Below are 15,908 nucleotides of genomic sequence, written 5' to 3'. Positions count from 1 at the left end.
CACTGGGGAGAATTTCTCTGCAATACTGTGTTCGAACATCAGTGTTTGTGGTTTAAGCCCTCGTACGATACTTGAACCCAGAACCTTTTTGACTGAGTCACAGCTAGCACCCCAGGCTGGTTTGTTTAATGGGCACAACCTGATCTTTAAAAAAGACTTAACGCGAGAAATCCTGTGAAGCGTGAGCTCTTGTCATGAGGTTGTCCGAGTCTCAGTCCTGAGCTGCAGACAACAGCCTCAATGGTCAGTGTGAAATCTCCTTTCTCTTCGGTTTATTGTGCTATTTCTTGCCTTCAGGACAGTAAGAAGAGTTTGAGTGTGAGCCTGTCTCCAGATACATGTGAATCCCTACCCTTGGTAAGTTGTTTTCCATTAGATTCAAGATTTTCTACATTCTTAACTAGTTCTCCTCTATTTTCTCTTCTATCCCACTAAACCACCCGGCTGGAACGTTAGTGCTGACTGAATAGCGACAGCATCCTTCCTGTGGTGTTCAGTTGCTCTATGTTTGATTATGCGAGTCTGTTTACTATTGATGCTCGCTGTGCTTGATTGGTTAAGCATGGGTGTGGACTCAGAGAAAAGTCAACAAAGCTGTAGAAAGATCTGGAAGCCAGACCTCAAAGCGTGGAGCAGACATTTTGAAGCACTGCGAATAAAACCTGTGACACACATAGAAAGTAGTGGCATCTCTGCACAAGTCTGAGATAGAAATTTATAACATCTCACCATCGGGGCTTTGTGTTGTCTGATTGTTGGCAGCAGGTGATGAGATGTTATCCAACCCCACCCCCCCACCCCCAGAGTCTGCTTAAGTGACTGGGTGACATTGCTTTCTCTGCTGTTCCTTAGGAAAACTATAGGTTACATTCGGACTGGAAGAGGAAAATAGCCAATGGATCCTCGTCTTCACTGCCAGAAACCGAGTATCAGTCCCTGCTGGGGAACTCCACCAGCAGCCTAAGTTCTCCAGAGGCAGAGAGCTCCAGTTACCACAGCCAGACCTTTCGAGGTTAGTGACCATATAGCTTAAGGTGCCTCAGCCAGTGTGCATCTACAAACAGGTGAGCGTGGTTGAGTGTGGGATGGGCAGGTGTTTAAATGTGTGCACGAGGACACGAATGCAAGTCTTGGTTTGTGTGGTGTGTTTATAAAGTCCCTGTGCAACTTTGAACTTTAATAGCATTAACTATACTGACAATCGGAGTAAACTGCCTATGAAAGCAGAGTTCATAAAGTCACTTTACGTTAATGCTGTGCTGTCGTTTGTGAAGTAACTCAGCAATAACTGGAGAATATTTTCAACAAGTTGGAAGATCGGATTGAATGTTTGATCACAGAATGTAGAGGCCTAGAAATTTGATCTGTCCTTTGTTAAAAACCAACAAAATATGCAAACTAGGCCCCCCACTGCCTCTCACTCCCCCCACTTACTGAACTAGCGTTTAACTCTTTTTGTTTCTTTCCTTTAGAAAGAGTGAAGAAAGAAAAAATATTTGAATTGGACTCGGTGGAGAGGATTGGAAAAGTGGAATATGGAATCCTCAGGATATTAATTGTGATGTAAGTATTGGACCAAACATCCTGCTGTTATTGACACCTCTTCATTATTATGGCGGGTATTTAACAGAGGTGACGGGGGGTGGTCTCGCCCGCTGGCGAGAGCTCCACATTGGCACTTTCCCGAAAACAGGCAATCGGGCATTTAATTGGGCAGCAGCGGACCTTGTTGTAAGATGATGTGTGTGTGGTTCAGTAGGTCTCATGAAAAGGTTATAAGCCTTGCATAGTTTAACAGTAAGTGTTCATTAACACGCGGAGGGTGGACCTGCATGAGAAGGGCAGCATGCAGGAGATAAAAACCAGCGGCAGAGAGCCCCATTCAACCTGCTTCTACCTGTCAGAGCTGACGTGTGATGTCACAGGAAAACAGGTAGGTGATTGGTGGGTATCTCTTCCTGGTCTCTTTTGCTTGGCCAAGTGGTTTAAATCAGGAGACGTTATTACAGCTGAAGATTACAGTTAAGAAATTCACTTTTAAAATGTTTAACGTCCAAATTCATTAATTAAATAGAATAGAGATGGCTGGGCAGGTGAGGTGTTGCAGCTGTAGCATGTGGGGCCTGGTGAATGCCGGTGCGATCCACGGTGACCACGTCTGCAGCAAGTGTTGGCTGCTCGAGGAACTTCAGCTCAGAGTTGTTGAGCTGGGGTCTGAGCTACAGTCGCTGCGATACATCAGGGAGGGGGAGAGATACCTGGACACTGTGTTTCAGGAGACAGTCACACCCCTCAGATTAATTACATCAAATTTGGTCCGTGGCCAGGGACAGGCGGGTGTGACTGTGAGTAAGGCAGGTATGGGGATCCAGAATTTAGCTTTGGAGGAGCCTCGGCTCCTTGTCCTATAGGTACAAGGTTCTTGCTCCTGTGTGGACAAGGGCACAGACTGCAGGGAGGATGAGCAAACTGACCACAGCACCGTGGTACAGAGCGACATTCAAGTGGGGGGAGAAAAGAGAAACATAGTAGTAATAGGGTATAGCGTAGTTAGAGGAATAGATACCATTCTCTGCAGCAAAGACAGAGAGTCCCGAAGGCTGTGTTGCCTACCTGGTGCCAAGGTTAAGGACATCTCTTCAGGGCTGGAGAGGAACTTGGAGTGGGAGGGGAAGGGTCCAGTTTTCGTGGTCCACATAGGTACCAATGACATAGGTAGGATGAGGGAAGAGGTTCTGCTGAGGGATTACGAGCAGCTCAGGGCTAAATTAAAAAGCAGAATCACAAAGGTAATAATCTCCGGATTACTACTTGAACCACGTGCAAATTGGCGTAGGGTAAATAAGATTAGAGAGGTAAATGCGTGGCTCAAAGATTGGTGTGGGAGAAATGGGTTCTGATTCTTGGGGCACTGGCACCAGTACTGGGGAAGGAGGGAGCTGTTCTGTTGGGATGGGCTTCATTTGAACCAGTGGGACCAGTGTCCTGGTGAATCGTATAACTAGGGTTGTAGATAGGACTTTAAACTAATTAGTAGGGAGGAGGGTTCAATTGAAGGGAAGTTTAAAAAATCAAAGATAAATGAGAGTAGAGGTGCAGGGTAGTGAAGAGGCAAACGATAATCATTGTGACAGGAAGAGGCACAAAATATAAGCAAAGAGTGCAGCAGAAATTAGAACCAGAATGAGTAATAATGGTAAAGAGTCAAAGCTTAAGGCCATTTATCTGAATGCACATAACATTTGTAACAAGATAGATGAGTTGATGGTACAAATAGAAATAAATGGACCTGATGACCTGCACCCAAGGGTTTAAAGGGAAGTGGCTGCAGAGATAGTGGAGGCATTGGTTGAAATATTCCAGAACTCACTGGATTCAGGGAGGGTCCCAGCGGATTGGAAAACCGCTAACGTGACATCCCTGTTCAAGGAGGGAGGGAGACAAAAAGCAGGAAACTATAGGCCAGTCAGCCTAACATCTGTCATTGGGACAATGCTAGAGTCCATTATTAAGGAAGAAATAGCAGCACATTTAGAAAAGCTTAATGCAATCAAACAGAGTCAACAGGATTTTGAGAAAGGGAAATCATGTTTGACAAATTTGCTAGGGTTCTTTGAGGATATAACAAGCAGAGTTGATAAAGGGGAACCGGTAGATGTAGTGTATTTGGATTTCCAGAAGGCATTGGATAAGGTGCCACATAAAGGGTTATTGCACAAGATAGTAGCTCATGGTATTGGGGGTAATGTATTAGCATGGGTTGGGGATTTGTTAACAGACAGAATTCAGAGTCGAGATTAATGGGTCTTTTTCAGGTTGGAAAGATGTAACTAGTGGAGTGCCACAAGGATCAGTCCTAGAGCCTCAATTATTTACTATCTATATTAATGACTTGGGGGAGGGGACAGAGTGTAATGTGTCCAAATTTGTTTACAATACAAAAATAGGTGGGAGGGCATGTTGTGATGAGGACATAAGGAATCTGCAAGAGGATATAGATAGGTTGAGCGAGTGGGAAAAAACTTGGTGGAGTTTAATGTAGGAAAGTGTGAGGTCATGCACTTTGACAGGAAGAATCAAAAGGCAGACTAGTATTTAAATGGAGAGAGACTCCAAAAAAGTGCAGCACAGAGGGAACTGGGTGTTCTTATGCATGAAACACAAAAGGTTAGCATGCAGATGCAGCAAGTAATTAAGAAGGCAAATGGAATTTTGGCCTGTATTGCTAGGGGGTTGGAGTTTAAAAATAGGGAAGTCTTGTTACAACTGTACAGGGTGTTGGTGAGGCCGCACCTGGAGTACTGTGTCCAGTTTTGGTCCCCGTATTTAAGAAAGGATATACTGGCATTGGAGGCAGTTTAAAAGAGATTCACTAGGCTGATTCCTGGGATGAAAGGGTTGACTTATCAAGAACAGCTAAACAGGTTAGGCCTTTATTCATTAGAGTTTAGAAGAATGAGGGGTGATCTTATTGCAATGTACAAGATTCTGAGGGACCTTGACAGGGTAGGTGTTGAGAAGATGTTTCCACTAGCGGGGGAATCTCGAACTAGGGGACATAGTTACAGAATAAGGGGACACTCATTTAAAACTGAGATGTGAAGGAATTTCTTCTCTGAGGGTAGCGAATGTTTGGAATTCTCTACCCCAGGGAGTTGTGGAGGCTAGATCACTGAAAATAATTTAAAGAGTAGGTAGATAGATTTTTGAAATATCGGGGAGTTGAGGGCTATGAGGAGCTGGCATGAAAGAGGAGTTGAGGCCTGGGGCAGATCAGCCATGATCTTATTGAATGGCAGGGTAGGCTAGAGGGGCCGAATGGCCTACTCCTGCTCCTATTTCTTATGTTTGTGTGCGCGTGTATATATATAATACAGTATAAGGTCTAAGCTTGGAGCTGTCTCCATGCTTGCCTCTACATACGTCTCTGTCCAGTACAAGAGTACCCTTTAGAACCGGGTCATGTGTTTCTTTGCATCTTGCTGTGGGCAGGCCACACTGTACCCAGTCCCACATTAACCCTTTCTATGCCAGACTCTTATGCTACAGGCTTTCCTCAGGATCAAGGACCTCAGGGGGCTCCAGAAACACACCATGCGGGAAGCATGTAAAGCAAACCCTGTCAGGGCTGCCTGTGGATTTCTAAGGCTGTCCCTGGTTGTCAGGCACTTGGTGCCTGGTTGAGGGACCCGGCCATTGTGAAACGGGGGAGGGAGGGAGGGTGGCTCTCAGAAGGTCCCTCTCCCACTTCTCAATGCTGAGTCCCTTGATCAGGCACTAAGTGTCTGAATAACAAACACCCCACCCCCCCCCCCCACCACCCACAACCCACCCCCCTCACCCAGAAGCATCACCAACAGGCTTTGCTTTTTGGGCTTCCAGCATGGTAAGTCTCCTGACCACAGCTGGGTGAAGGGGAGGCGATAGCGTAGTGGTATTATCACTGGACTAATATTTCAGAGACCCCGGGTAATGCTCTGGGGACCCAGGTTCGAATCCAGCCATGGCAGATGGTGAAATTTGAATTAATGGTCTAATAATGACCATGAAACCATTGTTGATTGTTGGTTCACAAATGTCCTTTAGGGAAGGAAATCTGTCGTCCTTACCTGGTCTGGCCTACATGTGACTGTAGCGGAAATGTGGGTGACTCTTAAATGCCCTCTAAAATGGCCTAGCAAGCCACTCAGTTGTATCAAACTGCTGAAAAGTCCAAAAGGAATGGAGCCAGATAGACTACCCTTCATCAACCTAGGCACAGGAAACAACAATGGCAAACTCAGCCCTGTCAGCCCTCCTTACTAACATCTGGGGGCTAGTGCCAAAATTGGGAGATCTGTCTTACAGACTAGTCAAGCAACACCCTGACATAGTCATACTTATGGAATCATACTATAGTAATTGTAAGTTTCTTACTGTTATGGGGATCATGTGACATTGTCTAAAGATGTCCCTGTGGCTGTGGTTCCTGTGCAAGTCAGTCCAACAGAAGAATCTCCAGTTGTAGAGTTGCATCTACCTAAATCCAAAAACTTCCTCGAAGACTAAATTTATTACGGTGTGAACTGTATACCATTGTATATAATATGGGTTAAGATGTTTTTGTAAGTAAGAGGGTAAAACAAAATTAAAAGGATAGCAATGTAGTAATTGTAAATCAAACCATTTCTTCCTGTTATGGGGATCATGTGACTATAGGCGAATCAGCCCTAAGGGGTGGTGCTTTTTAACCTTGATCTCGGAACAAGCATGTAGCCTCATTTGGAGTCTGTAAATAAAGCTCACTGTTTCTTACAAGGAATCCATCCTGCGCTCCAAGTTTATTACACATACCTTATAGACAATGTCCCAGACACCAACATCACCAACCCTGGGTACATCCTGTCCCACCAGCAGGACAGACCCAGCAGAGGTGGCGGCACAGTGGAATAGAGTCGGGAGGGAGTTGCCCTGGGAGTCTTCAACATTGACTCCAGACCCCATGAAGTCTCATGGCATCGGGTCAAACATGGGCAAGGAAACCTTCTACTGATTACCATGTACCGTGTCCACCGACCACCACCCCCTCAGCTGATGAATCAGTGCTCCTCCATGCTGAATACCACTTGGAGGAAGCACTGAGGGTGGCAAAGGCACAGAATGTTCTCTGGGTGGGGGGCTTCAATATCCATCACCAAGAGTGGCTCGGTAGCACCACTACTGACTGAGTTGGCTGAGCGCTAAAGGACATAGTTGCGAGACTGGGTCTGCGGCAGGTGGTGAGGGAATCAACAAGACGGAAAAACATACTTGACCGCACCCTCATCAACCTGCCTGCCGCAGATGCATCTGTCCGTGACAGTATCGGTACCGCGCAGTCATTGTGGAGACGAAGTTCTGTCTTCACATTGAGGATCCCCTCCATCGTGTTGTGTGGAACTACCACCGTGCTAAATGGGATGGATTTCGAACAGATCTAGCAGCTCAAGACTGGGCGTCCATGAGGCGCTGTGGGCCATCGGTGGTGCTGTAAAAAGGGGGCACGTCCTTCTTTACTCTAACTCCGCTGGGCGGCAACGCCAGGCCCTGAGCTGCACTGCCTGTATCTCGCCCGGTCTGAGCCGGAAGGTCGGGCGATTCAGGCTCGGAATCAAATCCACGTAGGTAATTGGGCGAGGAGCGGCAATCCAAGGCAGATCGCCACTCTGAGGAAGTTACAGACCTACGCTATTCAGAGGGGGGGGGTTGACACTGCTTAGTTTTTGTGACAAACCTATTTTCAGCCACATTAAGTCAGAGTGCACCGAGTTAACACTCTTAAACAGATCAAGGCACATTTTCCAAAAGTGGTTTGTGTTTTACAGCACTGCCTAATTGATTTTACATTTGGTAATGTACAAATGGGCTGGAGGGGAAACAAAACATTTCTCAAAACAGATGCAATTTGTGCCCAAGGCACTTGCAGGAACAGAGTAGCAGACATTGAGTTTGCACGTATCCATGTTATACCTGATACTGATATTACCTAACGTGCAAACACTGTCCCACGACCAAGTTCCTGCACTTCAACACTTTTGTCCCGACACAATCTGTACCTTGGGAGAAAAGATTCATGAGAATGGCCCCTGGAATGAGGAACTGAAGATCGATTGGAGGAGTTAGGACTGTTTCCCTTGGAGAAAAGAAGGCTGAGTGAAGATTTGATAGAGGTGTTCAAAATCATGAGGGGTCTGGACAGAGTAGATAGAGAGAAACTGTTCCCACTCGTGAAAGGATCGAGAACCAGAGGGCGCAGGTTTAAAGTAATTAGTAAAAGAAGCAATCGTGATATGAGGAGAAACTTTTTTCATGCAGCGAGTGGTCAGGGTCTGGAAGGCTGTGTCTGAGAGTGTGGTGGAGGAAGGTTCAATGGAGCATTCAAAAGGGAATTGGAGTATTATTTGAAGGGAGAGAATTTGCAGGGTTACAGGGAGAAAGTGGGGGAATGGGCACTAGATGAGTTGCTCATTCAGGGAGCTAGTGTAGATACGATGGGCCAAATGGCCTCCTTCTGTGCCATAACGTTTCTGTGATATCCCACAGTGCAGCTAGTCCATCAAATAACACCTCACACTGCTGCCAGCGGAGGATCTAGTTATGTCCTGTATGAGATTACTTTTTTAAGGTTATGTTTGTATAATAATTTATTGTATTAATGGGAATGAAGAAGCCTCAAGTAATTGACCAGTGAATGGAATTTTTTTTGAACAGACCACTGCTTTCATTCCCCTTCGGTTATCATTCTTTCCCTTTCCCTGCCAACACTACCTCTCTACACATCGACGTGTCCTCCTTTCAGCCCCCTTTGCTCCCAACTGTTCACTGGACAGTTCTCAAAGGGAAAGGTGACCTTTTCTTTTGGCTCATGTTTCTTCTCTGATCCTGATCTTGGAGGTGAGTGGTTGGATTCCAGTAGACTTCAGGTACATGACATTGTGAGGCACCGCACCATCACGATGGAGGACTCAGGGGGAGGTAAAGCACAAGACGTGAAGATGCTGAAAATACTCAGCAGGTCAGGAAGCATCAGTGGAGAGAGAGAGAGAGAGAGAGAAAAACAGAGTTAACGTTTCAAGGTGATGACCTTTTGTCCGAACAGGAAAACGTTGGAGATGTGACAGGTTTTAAACAGGTACAGAGACAGGGGCGGGGCTGAAAAATGAAAGGACTCAACATTAAGGTCAACAATTTCAGATCATAACCGCTGCTCTCAGGTTTCCTGGGCACAGAAGCCGGTGGTAATGATTCTGTTGTGGTCACTTGCATTTCCTCCAGACCCTTCCTTCCTCTGTTTCTTGTCCCGTCACCAACCCTTTTTGTCTTGTACCATCATCCCCATTATCATTTAATCTCTCCTGCATTTCAACCTATCACTTTCCTTTTTGTTCTTTCCCCCTGACCACCACCACCACCACCCCCGCTCCCCTTTCTCTGCCTCTGTACGCGCTTAAAACCTGTTACGTCTCTAACTTTGCTCCAACCTGAATGTTGACTCTGTTTCTCTCTCTACAGATGCTGCCTGACCTGCTGAGTATTCCCAGCATTTTCTGTTTCTATTTCAGACTTCCGGCATCCGCAGTATTTTACTTCTGTTTACGTGTGGCCTGTGAGGGTGAGTTGAAGCAGCATTACGAGGGACTGAGTGATTTATACAGGGATGGGAATGTTCAATTTTAAGATTTCGACAGACAGACGGCCTGTGTTTTTCTGATATGTTCAGGCTTATACGAAATTTACCCCTTTTGTGCTTCCTAGATATTTACCCAAGGCTGAGAAACAGTTGACTTATGATGAAGGAAAGATGTAATTTTCAAACTCCTGTGTGGAATGTTGGGTTATGTGGTCACTTGTGTCATTTAAATTCTGTGGATTCATCACACGGAGAATGTATGTTTTCCCAGAGTCATTATTCTGTTGGCATCGTCGATTTACATGACGTTCAGAGTTTACTCCTTGGAACAGCAGCTGGAACTCCTTGATGCAGTTTCCCAGTCTCGAGCCCATAAGAGGTAAGCTCACTGCCCAACATCTGGTCCATTGAAAACATATCGCTTCGGTACCCGCTCATCGATACGCGGGTCCAGTGCCACTCCCAGACTCGGGCGGTGGAAGATGGGTCCAGTGCCACTCCCAGACTCGGGCGGTGGAAGATGGGACCGGGTGCCACTCCCAGACTCGGGCAATGGGACATGGGTCTGGTGCCACTCCCAGACTCGGGCAATGGGACATGGGTCTGGTGCTACTCTCTAGAATCAGGCAGTGCTTTCAGTCCAGTACTCATTGCCACATCATCGGCCAGAGGTGGGGTAATTTCAAAATCAATGGGCAGAAAATCTTGTTCGACACCCTCTGCTTCCCTATTACCAGCATCCATCAGGAAGAGGCCCATTTACAAATCCATTTTCCACTTAGCTACAGGCCACAGTCCAATTTCCAATTACCTGTGAATGAATTGCATTTATTATCCGATTATAGAACTGCTGTAATAATCAATTTAACTGGTTCAGTGTAAGAGAAACAGGTACAGTAAAAGCTGAAGCGTGCTAACGAAGTGATGGGAGGTGTATTTACCCACTATTTCCCAGTGTGGGGGTCCTGATCTCAGTAAGAGGAGGGCGACCGTGTATGTGATCCCCAGCAGGTCCTCTATGCCATCTTGGTGCTAAAATTCCCAGCTGGGGTGCCTCAGATGGGTGTCGAGTCTGGTCAGATTGTCTGTTTCCATATTGCTGAATGGAAGTGCAATTGTAGAAATTAGTGGATACACTGCATAGAACTGAACAGGGGAGAGCTTAGAATCAGTGTATCTCAGCTAGAAAGAGCTGTACAATTAGGTCCCACATTCCAGGATTTTCCCCATAACCCAGCAAATTATTTCTCCTCGAGAATGTGTCCAACTACCTTTCGAAAGGTCCTATTGAATCTGACTCTCCCACTCTTCCAGGTAATGCATTACAGATCTTAACAACCCTTTGTGTGAAAAATATCTCGTTATTTCCCTTCATTTCTTTCTAAATCAGCTCGTATGCCAGAGAAAAGAGTTTCTCTCTACTCCTGATATTCTGAGTATCTCTGTTGGCCTTCTCTTCTCTTAAGGGAGAATTCAAACTTTTTCAATCTCTCCGTGTAACTGGAGTTCCTCATCTCTTGTATCATCCTGCTAAACTTCTTCTGTCTTCTCCCAAGATCTTGACACCCTTCTTAAAGTGTAGCGTATGGAATTGTGCATAATAGGCCTCACCAGAGATTTGCAAAGGTTCAGCACAACATCCTTGTTTTTGGTATTCAATGCCCCTATTTACAAAACGAAGTGACCCGTTTACTGTGTTAACCATCTTATCAACCAACCCTGCCACTTTCGAAGATCTGTGAATATTCACAGGTCCAAATCCCTCTGTTTTTGTGCCCACCCCTTCATAATAGCATCACTCCCGATTATACATCCTCCCTATCTTGCTTCTGCCAAAATGCATCACTTGACGCTTATCCACATTCAGTTATATCTGGCCTGTGCCTGCACATTTCTCTAGTCTATGGGCAGAATTTTTCTCTGGTCGGGTGGGCTTGCGCCCGGCCCGAACGAGGGTAAAATGATGCGCGATGACATAAGGCGAGCGTCCCGACGTCATCGCGCACTCAGTTGGCAGCGCGCCCGCCAACAATTGAGCGGCCGATCAAGGGCCTTTCGTCAATTAATTGACTAGAATTTTCGCTGCCCGTCCAACCGTTCGGTTGGTGGGCGAAAAGGCCAAGCGGCCTTTGCATTTTTTGGCGAAACCTCATCCGCAGGCAAACTTCCGCCCTCACCCCCCACCCCTCCCTCCCCCTCCCCATCTCCCCCTTACCCCAGCAGCGCTGCAGCACACGATTGACCCTGGCTGCCCCGCCAATTGGCCGGCCAGCGTAAAACCGCGGCCAGGGCCCGATTGTGGGGGGCAGTCAGCTCCCCAACCGCTCACGGGCCCACCCGACAACCGGAAAATCCAGGCCTGTGTCTCCTGGAGCCTGATTCTATCCTGCTCACCGTTTGCCATGTAGTCAAATTTTGTATCATCCACCAACTTTGAAAGTGTGACCTTTGTACCTAAACCCAGACCATTTATACATAACACTGATTCCTGAAGGGCTCGAACTGAATCCTTCTCTCCAGCCGGGAAACATCCTATGGCCACTATTCTCGGACCCCTGTCCTCAGTCAGTGATGTACCCACATTACCATCATCCCTTTAACATTATGTGCTTCTATTTTCTGAATCAGTCTGTTCTTTGGTACTTTATTAAATGTGTTTGGAAAGTCTGCATATAGAACTGCAATACCCACATCAGCCCTGTTACTGCATCTGCATCGAGAACTGAAATCAGCTTCATCAGACACAGTCGGCCTTTATTAAATCCATGTTGCTTGTCCCTTATGGACCTAGGCTTCTGGAAGTGAAAATTAAGTTTGTCCTTGATCTTGGTCTGTAGTAGATTTCCAGCCACCGACGTTCCACTCGTTGGCCTGTAGTTAGCAGGTTCATCCTGACCCCTTTTCTCGAGCACGAGTGCACAGCATTTGCAATTCTCCAGTCCCTGGCACCACAGCCACACAGAACGGAGTGGAGTGGAGACACGGCCATAGAAAAGAATGGACTGAAGGCACTGCCACAAATGACATGAATGGAGTGGAGTCGTTTCCATATGAATGAATGCAACGGAGGTGTTCCCATAAACCACGTCAGCTCAGGATGCAAACTGGCGGGCTCAGCGCTGCTGGGGTCGGGGGGAGGGGGGGGAAGGGCGAGCGTGGAACTCCCCGCATGTGGGCGGGCGGGTGGGTGCGCTGACAGTAAAAGCCCCCCCCTGAGGCACAGAGCTGCCTCAGGGAGCTGAAGGTTTTTAAAATAAAAAAATGAAGATATTAAAAATAACGAAAACATGTCCCCCCCGCCATCGTGCGACCCTGTCACATGAGCGAGGACACGAGTGTTAAAAGGTTTTATTCAGCAGCTCGGTGAACTCTCAACTTCCACAGCAAGATGGGAGTTGGGGGAATTGCTGGAATTTGCCTCATGGTCCAAGACCTGTGACAATTTCCAGATGCTGATGGTCACTGGCTTTACACGGCTGATGTTCAGTCACACTAATGTTTAGGATTTGGCTGTTTGATTTTATGTAATTATCCGTATAGCCTGTTGATCTGCCATCAGTTTATTTAAAAAGCATTCAAATAGTTTGCTAAGATTGACCTTTCGAATGTCAGTTGCTCCACCATCTGGCCGACTCACTTCCACATCTTGTTCTGTTCCAGGTAAAGCACATCCTTGAGGGTTCATCGAAACTGCCAGCTCACAGTTCCTGTGGAGTGAACCAGGCGGAAACCACAGCCACACTGAGCCTCCAAGATCTCGCTCAGGCTCTCTGGACGGGAGGAGCTCCCAAAGCCATCGTCAATTTCCTGCCCACTGTTAGCAAAAAGGCCAAGACTAAAGTGTCTCCATTGCACCCTATGGCAGTCCTTCATGTACAACATTTAAAGCTTCAATTAGATGCGGCAATTACACAGAATCACCTGCTGAGCAGTCCGATTGTATTTTGATTGAATTTCTGAAAGGTTATCTCAAGGGGGATGTGAATCTGGGATTTCACTCCATTCAAAAGATTAAACGCCTCAGTGCTTACCCCTGTCATCCTATTCCAAACTCAGTGCTCGGACTGAGGATCCAACACAGAGGGGTAGGAATGGACCAAGAGCTTTACCTGTTCTTAAATCTAGTAGACATCGGAGAGCAGTGTTGAGAACTCTAGAATCAGCTGTTGATATGAAGGTATCTCTCTAGTCCCACTCATTGAAAGCACTGTTTTTATTGATCGGTATAAGGCTTGACTTTGCCTGATACGGTGGAAGGCAGACTAGCAGAACTCTCCCAACAACCCGTGTCACAAACAGCCCTTCACCATTGCCCTGCTCTGCACTTTACAGAGTCGGATTTCAGCCTCTGATCTAATTGTTCCTAGAACCTGCGGGCAGTCATTACCCAGAGACTGCCTCAGTTTATTTATAATCACCAGTTATCAGATGTTGATTGAATAATATTGTGCACTCCACTTTTTCAGAAGTATCTTTTATGACTGCTCCCGTTAGAAAGAGATGGATTTTGATATACCTGTAAACCTTACACTCGATGTACTCAGCAAAACAAGAGGGCAGCATCCATTGGCTGACACGACATGTCCCAGACAGAATGGCAGTAGGATATGTATTTCAGAGAATGGCAGAACCACATAGGTTGAACAGAAGGAAAAGAAATGGAGGAAGGACATTCACTGAAGAGCGTGAGAGCATTAAAAAGCTAAGAGGTTACCATCTACTGAACAATGTGGCAGGAGGACATTGAGTAGGAATGGCAAGGGACATTGGGGAGATATGAAGTCTGCGACTATCAGTGACAAGGTAATGGGTGGAATTTTACGGCCCTGTTGAGGTTGAGGTTGAGGAGGTTGAGGAGGTTGAGGTTGAGGTTGAGGTGGGAGTGGGGGGCAGCGAGCTGTCCAAAAGTGTATTGACTTGGGCGGGATTGTAAAATCCCTGCCAGCGTAAAATTCCACCCAATCTTTCACTGGGTTTGATGGACAGAGTTTAATGGTGAATGCTGGAGGGGGGTGGGATTGTGAAAAGTTAATGGAATTGGATATAACGTGTGATGGACTGTGCGGCTGCACAACTTTATGGTGCAAGGTTCCAACAGGTTTATATTGCACATGACACATTTTGGGATCAGGCTTTATAGGTCACAATATCAATGGGGAGAGACCGATAAACTGGGCACTCCTTACTTGGGCTCTGTAAGCACTGACACTCAAAACATAAAGATGGCCAAAGTAGATCATTGTAAATGTTTTATCTGTTTTTCTTTGTCATTTTTTCAGTGTAATAAATGCAATAAAAGATGACATTTATTTGTTCATGTGATTTTTCTCAATGTTTCATTTCATTTATGCCAATTTTTGCCCAGGCGACTGGGTTAATTTTGGAACGGGGGTAAGGGGCTGCCCCACTGTGAGCTCTGAAAGAAATGATATTCTGGAGGGGTTCACTTCTTCTGCCTCTCTCCTTGCCACCCCCATCTCTTCCTCAAGTTCTAGCAACACTGAAGGGACTTTGACAGCGTTACACTGGGAATTCTGCCTAAGGAGCCCCTTATTAACTCAGCGATGACAGACGTTCTGGGCCTGGTGAAAGACCCAGCACAAACAAAGCACCAACCAGTGTTGCCCTTCTGTACCCTGAGGGAGAGGCTGAGACAGCTCCCTTTGCCCAGAAAGGTTTGTTTTTTCTCTTTACTCTTTCACAGGATGTGGGGTGTCACTGGTAAGGCCAGCATTTGTTGCTTGTCCCTAATTGCCCTTGAACTGAGTGGCTTTTGCTCAGCCATTTCAGGGGGCAGTTAAGAGTCAACCACATTGCTGTGGGTCTGGAGTCACATGTAGGCCAGACCAGGCAAGGAGATTTCCTTCCCTAAAGATTTTTTAACAACATTTGATGATGGTTTCATGAGGCAAGTTTCCAATTCCATTATTTGAATTTAAATTTCTCCAGCTGCTATGATGGGATTTGAACCCATGTCCCCAGAGCATTAGCCTGGGCCTCTCAATAAATAGCGCAATGATATTACCACTAAGCCACCATTTCCCCAGGATATCTCTCCCTGTTAGTAAATAGGATGGGGTCAGCAAAGCTCTTAGTGTCTCGCTTTTAAGTTTGTTTTCTGTGGATACGATACAGAATATAAATCCGTGCTCTAATTTTACAAAGATATCCACTGGGGTTTATACGGAGAGGGAGAGGGACGCAACTCTTTTGACAGGGGATGGCATACTGGAAATTATTTACCAAAGGTTCTGCAGCATCTACAAGGCACAAGTCAGGAGTGGGATGGAATACTCCCCACTTGCCTGGATGAGTGCAGCCCCCACAACACTGAAGAAGCTCGACACCATCCAGGACAAAGCAACAGTTTGGTCAGCACCCCATCCACCAACTTAAACATTCACTCCCTTAAACATTCACTCCTGTAAACATTCACTCCCTCCATCACTGATGCACAGTGACAGCCATGTGTACCATTGACTAGAGTTGGTCAACAGGTGGGTAATATATTGGGGGGAGAGAGGGGGAGAGGGGGAGGGGAAGGAGGATAGGAGTGGAGGGGGGAGGGGGAGGGAGAGGAGGAGGAGGGGGAGGGGAAGGAGGATAGGAGTGGAGGGGGAGGGGGAGGGAGAGGAGGAGGTGGGAGGGAAGAGGGGAAGAGGAGGGTGGCGAGAGGGAGGAGGGGGGACCTACAGTGAGAGCAGAAACTCAGGGATAGGATCAGGCAGGAGACCCGAGTCCAGGTCGGTGGGTGGGATCT

At 46.6% G+C, this 15,908-nt stretch overlaps 1 protein-coding gene across 1 annotated transcript in view; it reads left to right on the top strand.

The window, feature by feature from the left end:
- Positions 1-9,531, top strand: part of LOC144670114 (GRAM domain-containing protein 2A-like) — a 78,693-nt gene extending 69,162 nt beyond the window's left edge. The window contains exons 8-11 of the mRNA XM_078532546.1: positions 298-357; positions 853-1,012; positions 1,473-1,563; positions 9,420-9,531. Coding sequence (XP_078388672.1) covers positions 298-357; positions 853-1,012; positions 1,473-1,563; positions 9,420-9,531 — 423 coding nt within the window. The remainder of the gene's footprint in view (positions 1-297; positions 358-852; positions 1,013-1,472; positions 1,564-9,419) is intronic.
- The last annotated feature ends 6,377 nt before the right edge of the window (positions 9,532-15,908 follow it).

The sequence above is a fragment of the Cetorhinus maximus genome, chromosome 30 (assembly GCF_964194155.1).
Source record: "Cetorhinus maximus chromosome 30, sCetMax3.hap1.1, whole genome shotgun sequence".
Lineage (NCBI taxonomy): Eukaryota > Metazoa > Chordata > Chondrichthyes > Lamniformes > Cetorhinidae > Cetorhinus > Cetorhinus maximus.
Note: the sequence above shows the minus strand (reverse complement) of the source record. Positions and strands in the feature narration are given on the sequence as shown.